This window comes from Alligator sinensis, unplaced genomic scaffold (assembly GCF_000455745.1).
Source record: "Alligator sinensis unplaced genomic scaffold, ASM45574v1 scaffold38_1, whole genome shotgun sequence".
NCBI classification, from domain to species: Eukaryota; Metazoa; Chordata; order Crocodylia; family Alligatoridae; genus Alligator; species Alligator sinensis.
The window spans coordinates 727362-737509 of NW_005842179.1; the positions used below are offsets into that span (position 1 = coordinate 727362).

At 44.3% G+C, this 10148-nt stretch overlaps 1 protein-coding gene across 1 annotated transcript in view; it reads left to right on the forward strand.

Moving 5' to 3' along the window:
• The first annotated feature begins 5564 nt into the window (after window positions 1-5564).
• LOC102371746 (amine sulfotransferase-like) overlaps window positions 5565-10148 on the forward strand; it is a 23155-nt gene continuing 18571 nt past the window's right edge. The window contains exons 1-2 of the mRNA XM_006026152.2: window positions 5565-5634; window positions 9377-9550. Coding sequence (XP_006026214.1) covers window positions 9388-9550 — 163 coding nt within the window. The 5' untranslated portion in view covers window positions 5565-5634; window positions 9377-9387. The remainder of the gene's footprint in view (window positions 5635-9376; window positions 9551-10148) is intronic.

Genomic DNA, 10148 nt, shown 5'->3' on the forward strand with positions numbered 1-10148 from the left:
CTTTCCCTGAAAAAGTTCTCTTGCCTTCCTCTCTTTCAGTGCCAGCCTCATGGGAGTTTGTTCTGAGGTGAGGGTCGGAGGGGGTGGGCTGAGTCTGTCTCTCTCTTGGAGATCAAGGCGATTCTTGCCAGTTTTTTAAATTCCCTCCCCCCTGCCCCAAAGTTTTGCAGGGATTGCTGCTTTCCTACCCTTTCCCAGACCTAGGTAGCAGCTATTCCCACGAGTTTCCAGCCATCTGAAGATTGTAGACATTTTGTTTGGGGTCCAGTTGTTCACCTGTTTCCTAGAAGGTTTTAACTTCACAGTTAGCCTTTCTGCCTAAGAGTTAGAACACTTAAAAAAAGACCCTGTAGATTATGAGTTCACTTTAGCAGCCATAATCCACATTGCACCTAGTTATGCTGGTTTAGCAGGGATATTCTGAATAGATAATTGCCACATATATTGAAGACAGGATTATATCTTGGTTTCAGTGTATTTGGCTGGCTTATTTCCCTCCTCCTTACAGTCCTTATAGACCCCAATGGATTCCTTGTGCTGTAACAGCTAAGATCTTATTGGATCAACTGTAAAGCTGGGAGAGATGTGAGACAAACTTTCAGGTGCGCCCTGCTGCATGTCTGGGGACTTGAGTTCTGAAGACCCGAGAAGGGGCAGTTTGGGCCCAAAAGTTCATCTCACACCTCTCCCAGCTGGTCCAATGGTCCAGTGAAAGATATTGCCAAACAAGCGTTGCTTCTTGCGTATTCTGCTGGACCCCCACAGCTGCAGCAGCACACCAGCCCTGCTACATCATGTCAGCTCACAGCTAGAAAATGTCAGTCAGGCGTGCCTTTCAAATATATTGTGAAGTTAGGAAAGCAGACAGCTACACACATTAGCTTGCAGTTCTGCTCAAATAAGCGATCACAAAAAATAGCATGGTGGAAATTAATTTGTTGTATCTGTTTATTTGTTCATTTGATTCATGCTCAATGTAATGTAGTTTTGTTTTGCTTTATGCCGTAATCACTGCTATCACTATAGGCTCAATCTGGAGTGAGTCAAGCTGTGTCTAGTTTCTTGATAATACATTTCCTGCATGTCAGATCGCATGTGTTTGGCAGTCATTTGTCATTACGGATATTGCACAAATGTAACTAGGCCAAAGATCACTGCAGCTGGCCCGCAGTTAATTCAGTAGATGATCTCCAGCTCATTCACTCTTTGCTGGAGTAGATGAACAGTAAAAACAGAAGGGGAACTGGACAGAACAAGTACACAGGAGTTAATCTGTTGAGTAAGCGGGTGCCATTTTTTAATTGCCGCTTTTTAGAGTGAACAAATACCCCTTCAAATCATGAGTTTTGCTGTTTACGATCTCAATACAAAACAAAATGTATGCTGTGTATTGTGGCTTGTAAACAATGGGATGTTTGGGTGGGGGGGTTGCACTTCTGTTTCTACCTTGTTCTGTTTTCTTTTGATCCTTGAACTTTGACTTTTTTTGGAAAAAAGATATGTTTCCCTGTGCAACAGCATGCCACTAAGAGTTAGACCAGGTGTATTAACTCACCTTGTGCCCTTGGCTGCATCCAAACTGCGGAGCTTCTTGCAGGCCAGATTCAACCTAGGGCATGCAGTGGTAGTAGCTGTGGCTCCAACCCAGGGCACACAGCAGTAGCAGCTCCACCTCTGGGATGGGGCACGCAGCACAGCTCTGGTTCCTACCATGGGCCTCATGACAGACCTGAAGCTGCCGCCATAGTATGGGGCACCTGGTGGCAGGGGCCAGCAACCAAGGAACTGGGGCCGTGGCAGTGGTAATGGGCTAAACAACTGTAGGGCACCTGAGGGGTATCAACACTCGTTCACCCTTCTGCCACCATTCTCCATAGGTGCTTGAAGCTGGTCAAGACCATTTTGATGGAGCACTTCATTAATTCCCACTCTCACCCCTTTCCCTTTCTTCTGTTCCATCAACCTATTCAAGTGTCTTTGCTGTTCCTCCCCCCACAATTTCAATAGCTCTTTCTATTTAGTGCCAGTCTTTTGCATCTGCAGTGAAGTCTTTTCCTATTTCTCCTTTGCAACAACATCCATGTGCTCAGATTCCTAATCAGGATGGATGGTCCTTCCACTCCTAATGTGCCTGCAAAGAAAGAGAGTCCTTTTGATATGCCTTTAAAAATGAAAGACATGATAAGCAGGGATCCTGGTTTTCTTTGTTTAAAAATCCCACATTCTCTGATTTTTAAAAACACAAAATGCATCTTTTTTCTGCGATTAAAATGAAATGCCAGTAAATAAATAGGTATCAGTTGAACACAATATTTTATTGATATGTTTACAGTTTTAAAGCTATTTGGAAGCCTACCAGTGCGTCAATAATTATAATAAATTCTAAATACCTATGTATTTTGACATTTGATTTTGTGATTTTGATGGAAAATCAGAGCTCCCCTTCCCCCTTTGCTCACCAGGATGTGGGTCCTACTACAGCTGTCCCCCACCACTCCCCCTGTTTTGTGGCTCTGAGCAACCCTGATATGCCGGTGCCCTGCCCCTGCCCATGTCATTGCCCCTCACTCCCAACCCACAGCTGCCTGGCCTGTCAGTGCCCCTCATTCCTGACCCACAGTCCTCCATCCCCCTAGCCCTGCTAGTGCCCTTCATTCCCAACCCACTGTCCTCCTGTTCCCATCCCTCCAGTGTGTGGGAAACACGGTGGGTATGTTGGGAAGGCGGGGTTTGGGCACACACAACACAGCGGGGGGACGCATGCCTCTCCACTTTTCTGCGCCCACAGTGGGGCAAAGGGCTGCAACCTGGCCGTACCAAGCACATGTGGGAGCTGCCTCCACGGCCCAGCAGATGAGACCCAATGCAGCAGGGAGCACCACACTGCCATGGCCACCAAACATAGGTTGGGGAAGCCAGGGCTAACATGGTGAAGCCCCCCCCAACTCATTACACAGTGGTTGGCGATAGCAGCATCTCCATGGTGCCACCATCCCACAGTGCCACTTGGCACCACCACCATGCCCTGCCCCAACAGCACCCCACTTCACCACCAACACCCACCACCAGCACATGGTGGCTCTGCAATGGCCCTCGGCCCCCCCGTCCAAATATATTTTCTCCAGCTGTTACTGCCACCAAGGTGGGGCATGGCAGCAGTGCAGAGTTGTGTCCCCTGCTGCTGCCAGGTGGGCAGGGGGTGCCTCACCCTGGCAGCTGTGGCGGTGTGACACTTCCTCCCTCTTGCTCTGGGTCCTGCCCACTAGGATTTAGAGGCAGCTCCTGCCTGGAGCTGATCCAGCTAGGCTGCAGCTATGTGCCCTGGTATAGGTACAGAAATCGGGGGTGGGGCACATGCCTCTCCGCTATGTTGCCCATGCCTTCCAGCTCCCCCCCTACGTTGCCTGTGGCCTCCCCCCAGTACATTTACCTTGAGGGAGCTGCAGGAGCTGCTCTACACCATGCTGCCCAGCTGCCATGTGCATGTGTGTGTGCACACATACACGTGGTGCTCTCTTCCCTCTGCATCTTGCTCTCTCCCAGCCCCAAGCAGTCCCTTGCAAGCTGCAACTCTGCCAACCTATAAGGGGAAACCCACAGTTTCCCACATTTTTCTCCTTTAAAGGAGAAAATCCGCATTTTTCCACAGCAAACGAAAAGCCTGGATCCCTGATAAATACGAGATATGTGTGGGATGGTTATCATATTTGTTTTGCCAGTTTTCATCTGTGAGCTTGGCTTTCCAGGGATAGCAAGGCAGCACTAGCAAGGCAACTACTGGTCGCACTGTGGTAAATTCTGACATTTCCCCTAATGCCATGTCTCCCCAACACTGGCCATGAGCAGGCAACTGAATCCCCTTTTTAAAAGACTAAATATGTGTGTGTGTGTGTGTGTGTGTGTGTGTGTGTGTGTGTGTGTACAGGCAACCCCTGCTTAATGCTGTTTCACTTAGCACTATTTTGCTGTAATGCTCATTTTACATTGATACCTGAATTTTGCTTAGCATTCAGCAAGCTTCATTATAACATTCACGATGGTCGCCATCTTGATTCATCAAAAACTTGGTTTCACTTAACACTATTTTGCTTAACACTCAGTTTTTTGGGAACCAATAAAGAGTGCTAAGCAGGAGTTGCCTGTATAACATACATGCATACACATTTCATGTGTATGCACACATACACACACTTATTGAAACAATCAGTAACTTAAAATGGGCTTCTGATTCCTAAGTGTAAGTGTAAGTGTGGGATTTAAAACAAAAGCTTCTTCCAGCCTAGTTTCCCTGCTCTTTTTCAATCTGGGCAACCATTGAAGACATAATCCTAGTGGAAACGAGAAGTGGCATTTAAAGCTAGCAGAGGAGTTCTCTCAGTGTACAAAAGGGAAATCTTTATGAGCCTGGTGACTGCACATTATGTCATCAAATGAATGGGGTTTAATTAGGTACAACTTTATCCTTCCACCTAACGTAACGGACTGACTAGACTTCCTTCTAAATGACAAGTTGACACTTCCCCATTCTCTCTCTTTACACAAAGGATCACTTAAAACTTGGCATAGAAACTTGTGGGGCTTAAATTGATTCATACGCTGTGGGAACAAATAAAAGGAACCATTTAAATCAGGTATGCACTGTTTATTTTGAACTACTGATATGGTTTGAGTTGTAGCTTCTTAACTTTGGAGGGGAAGGGTGCAACCACCACCCTTCATAAAGGATAGTTGTAAGGCCCCCTCTACACTTCACACTTAAGGCATAATTAACGAGCTAAATTGTGATCCAGCTCTACCTTGAACCAATTAATGGCATGATAAAGCAACCAATAAGCTACAAAGATATTCCAAAAAAAGTGTAGTCACTTTGTAGCTTGTTCTAATCATGCCGTTCATTGAACATGTGACCAAATGCTCCCCTGTGGCTGAAGCCCCTTCATCTGAGGGGTTCCCAGCCACGGGGTGCACCACCTGCTGGCAGTCACCGAGGTTCAGAGTGACAGTAGTGTTCCTGGTGCTGCCCCTGCTGCAGACCCTGTAGGAGTCGGTGAAAGGGAACAGACTCCCCCTGCACCAGCAATAAGGCACAATGAAATCTAATGTGTGGTGCTATAAATCGTACCTCCTGCAATGTATGTGTGGCATTGCAGGAAGTGTGATTGTGTGGATCTTGCATCAGATCCCGTTACGCCTTTACCTGCACATGTAGAGGAGTCCTAGGAAACAGTTAAACTTCAACATCTGGTCACATGTCTCACGCATGTATAGGTGTAAGTATAAGTAGGTGGAGAGGTTTCCAATGACTTGTTTGGCAAAAGTTTGTGTGTATGTAGATGAGAAACTAACAGAAATGAGGAGAAAGAAAAGATCAGAGCCTCAAGGGGACAGGTTGGATAATCAGGAGAACCTTTCTGAGAATAAGCACAGAAAGAGCTATTTAGGTTACGTCCTGGCTGAAACAAGCTTGTAGCTCTGTCAACAAAGGTGCCGCCTCTTGTCTAATTTTTTTCATGTTTAAAGGAAAAAAACTGTACGCTCTTCGTAAATAAACAGGACTACATCGAGGGAACATCTGACTCGTGTCTAGAAAGTCAGAAGACGCTCAACCTTTGGCTAGCATCTCGGATCAAACCGGTAACAGCATGTTAATATTTTTCCAAGAATGACTAAACTCTTTCTCCCCTACAGCATCTGACTCAAAGATTAATGAACCCCAAGCAATAAACTTCAGTTATGTAATGTAGCTTTGCAATCAGAACCACATGAAAATATTTGTACTTTCTCAGGTTTCTATCAGCATTCTTTGTGTGTGAATTGAAAATTTGTGAGCAAAGCAATTTGTATATGTATGTATCTGTGAACACAAAGTTGGCCTTAGGGGTGGACGAAGTAGGTGACTGCCCAGGGTGCCACGGTTAGGGGGGCACCACCCCACCCCACCTTGGCCAATCCCAGCCCCTGGTGTGCAACAGCTGCTCAGGAGGAGCTTGGTGCGGGCTGGTGGTTGGGAAGGGACCAACCACAAAGCCAGAAACCCCCACCCTAGCCAGGTCCCTGCAGCACTGTCTTGGGGAGGAATGGACTGGAGTCTGGGGTCTGAGCCAGCCACTATGCTGGTTATGCAGACCACCTCCCCCCCCACCTGCCAACCTGCCCAAGGCAAGGAGTAGGACCCCAGATGCAACCTCCAAGTCCGCCTGCTGCTGACAGGAGCTGCAGCAGCAGGGGGCAGCTCAGACTCCAGATGCCCCATTCCCATCTCTGGGTCATGGGGGCAAGAAGCATTGCGGGGGAGTGTGGCACCATGTCTGCCCAACAGGACTGCAAGAAGCAGGAGGGGGAGGAAAGGGACATAACAACCTGACTGGGCCAGATTGACCCCTGCGGCAGGGCAAGGCAAGGGTTTTTGTGGGGTGGGGGCACCAAAATACATGTTTGCTCAGGGCACCATTTTCCCTCAAGTCAGCTCTGTATGAGCACTCAGGAAAGAGCACAAGAGGCAATTTCTGTAGACTATTTTGATCGAGGTGTGTGTGAAGCAGCCAAAGTTATTTATTAGGTTGCATGCCAATAATTGTCCATTGTGATTTTGGAGGGCGTCACAGGAATTGCTTTCTAAAATTATTATTAGAGCTTGCTGGGAAGTTAAATTTCTGCTTCACAATATGCCGTATGATTCAAAATTGTTTAATTTCCTAATCCAAATGAAACACTGAATTTCAAAATTTCAAGTGCAACAACTTTTCTGTTAAAAAAAATTCTGTTTTGGGATCAATCAAATGTTTTCTTTTGATTTTCTTGTTTTATTTGATTATTATTTTAACATTTAAAACATAAAAACAAAATATGGTTTAAAAGGAAGGGTTTTACAGAATAGCAAAGCCTTTTGTTCTGGTGAGATCAAACATCTTCCATTTGATATTTTGTCTATAAAATTGTCAAGTGACACATTCACATAGAACAAGGGCTCCCAAAGTGTGGTACACATACCCCTGGGGGTGCAGAAGACATCTCTGGTGGGTTCGTGGGAGAAATTGTGTAATGGCAGATTTCATTTTCATTATAATAATAATTGGCAATTACAATATTTAAAATTTAAAATCGACATTTAAAATATGAAACATGCTGGTAGGGGTGCATGGGCGGCTGGTAAATCTGGAAGCAGGTGCATGATAAGAACATGTTTGGGAACCTCTGGCACAGAATGTTTTGAATTCAGTGAATCAGCATTTTCTGATGGAAAAAATGGGCCATTGAACAATTTTCAGCCAGCTCTAACAGTGGCTTTTCCATGTCATCCAACAAAGATGACAGAGACAGTGGGCATGATTGCACCCTCCAACTCTTAAACTGGAGGTACAACTCTCATACTGTCCTGTGCAGAGTAGGGGCTCACTTACTTTTCTCTCTCTGGCACAAGCAGGACTGATCTGAGCTTAATGGGTGTTCCAGCTTGTAATTCTTTTGCCTTATTTTGCCTTTGCAGCTGTTTCCTGTCCCACTGGCATGCCTAAATGATGTAATATCTTCTCTTAGCATGATTAAAATGATCTAAATTCAATAATACTGACTGAACATGCATGATACCAATTTAGATACACAATGGGAAATACAGCACATGAATGGAAAACTATCGAAGGAAATAGTAATATAAATTAAAAGAGAAATAACTGAAAATAGACACCTTTGCCCTTCGGTTCTGACTGCAGTAGGAACTTTTCAGGGAGCAAGAGGGAATCAGTTATGTACAAGTATCTACTGTGTCTTGATTGTTATGAGCAGAATTCAAAATTTAAGGAGACAGAGTATATCAGATGATGACTATTCTGCAACAATGGGTAGAAGACCTGAGAATTGCATTGAGGCATTTTTTTCTTTATAGTACTACAGCAGATCCCTAGGTCTATCTGTTCTGAAGCAATTTAGGTCCTAAATTTTAGGACATAGTAGGCATGTCAACACAAGACACTTACTGTGTAGTGTCACAACCCAGTTAATCAGTGCCCATGCCACTAGCAAGAGATACCATTCAGACCACCCTCACTTCGCACACAGTAGTCAACTAAGGGTTAAAAGAAATCCTTGCCAGAAACTCCTGAAACAAAATCCTGGTGGAGAGCTGTATATAATTTATGCCCACGTCACAACCAAAAAATGAAACTTAAACCCACTAGCAAGAAACGAAACTTAGGCGTGATTTATGATTGGTCAGAGTAAAAGGGGATAGCCCTGCCATAAATCCCTACAATAAAACCCGGAGGGAGAACTGTATATAATTGGTCAAGAAACAAGCATAAGCCCCTCATCGTAACCTCATACATAACAGACAAAAAACCTAACTCACTACCTTATAACCTGATAACACAAAGAACTGCTGCTTGCCAAAAAATAAAAAATTCCACTTAACAGTTCATCATTGGATATCTCCGTTAGTTACCTCTGTCTATAAATAGTTGAGCAACTTCCTCCTAAGCCGGAGAACTTCGGGGGAATCTCTGAGGAGAGGGGGGCGGTCAGAAAGCAGCTGCCGGCGCTGCTCTGATCTCCGTCATGTAGTAGCCTAATAATACTGCGCATTAGCATGTCAGTCAAAAACCACGCTAATATGCTACTGCGCATTGTTATTAAGCTACTGTACAGTAAGTGTCACAAAATAACCATGCACCAGTGCTACTGTGCAGTAACTGTAGTTACTGCGCATTCAGTTAGTACTTCATTAGGCAAGTACTAAACTAAATGCACAGGAACTAAAGCATATAATGAACATGTAAATGTACCCAGCAATACTACGTATTAAAACACCATATGATCCACTATAATCTGCACAGGATAAGAAGCCTACTGTCCAGATACAGCCCAAAAACAAAAATACAGAACTGACTGGGAACAAAAGGTTAAATTATTAAGGGCTTTATTCATCATTTCATTGGTTTTAAAACTGCAAATATGCTGATTTTGTGTTTTGGTGAAACAGATAGCTTAGTATGATTGGTACATGAGAGACCACAAAACAAAGATTTCTCTGCAACCCACGTGGATTTTGTGATAAAAGGCTGATTTCTGGTACGTTTCTGTGTGTTAGCAGTCTCCTTTCCCACCAAGCCAGATAAGGGCAACTAAAATTTCATCTTTTACTTGAAACTTGAATAGCAAGAACCCCAAGGTGAGTTCTTAAAATGATTTCTTCTCGTCTACACCAGAGTGTGTGCTGTAAATCAGGAGCAACTCTATTAAAGTCAATGAAGTGAGATTGTGCAAAACACTGTAAGAGGGTAGCTGGTTCCCAGATATTTTATTCATGTTATACTGAAGTAATCTATGGAAGATAAGCACTAAAGGAGAGCTGTCTAGAATGTGTGCTTGTTCTTACATGCAGGTCCTTGAATAATGGCAGAAATGGAAACCACAACAGAGACATCAAACAAATATCTTTTCAAATTCAAAGGATTTAATTTCCAAAAGAAACTAGTTACACCTGACTATCTAGAGACAATGGAGGACTTTGAAACCAGAGATGGTGATGTATTTATAATTACTTATCCCAAGTCTGGTAAGAAATGTTTTTATTTTTCTAAAGGTAATTTGGCATTTATCCAGGATGTCCCTCACTTCTGAGTAAATTTGCTGTGAGTCTTTTTAATAATATAGATAAGGGTAAATATTTAATCAATTCAGCTGTAAACACTGAACTTGGGGGTCCGGGGGGAGAGGACAGGAAAAGGATCAGTTGCACAAGGACTGTCAAACATACAGTCTGGGGGCTGGATTCAGCCTGCAGAGTCAATCTATTGGCCCACCAGACTATTGGTGGGTCACCAGAAGTTGGGATCGTTGCCAAAGTGGGGGGCCTGCCACAGAATCTTTTCATAGTGATAGGCAGCCAGAGGGTGAGCAAGGCCTAACAGCCCAGGTTGCCCTCTGCCTACTTTGTCTGTCACTGCTGCTGTGGCCTTACCATTCCAATACACACCCCATGCCAGACTAAATTTTTATTGGTAAATGTTGATATCGGGTTTTATCGGTAAATGTTGATAAATGGCAATTTCACCTCACACTCACACATGGTTAACAAAATATTTCCATTGGTAATAATCAAATTTTATAGAAAGGGGACGTAAGAATAGGCTGCTGCCTCATTGCTCAGTCAA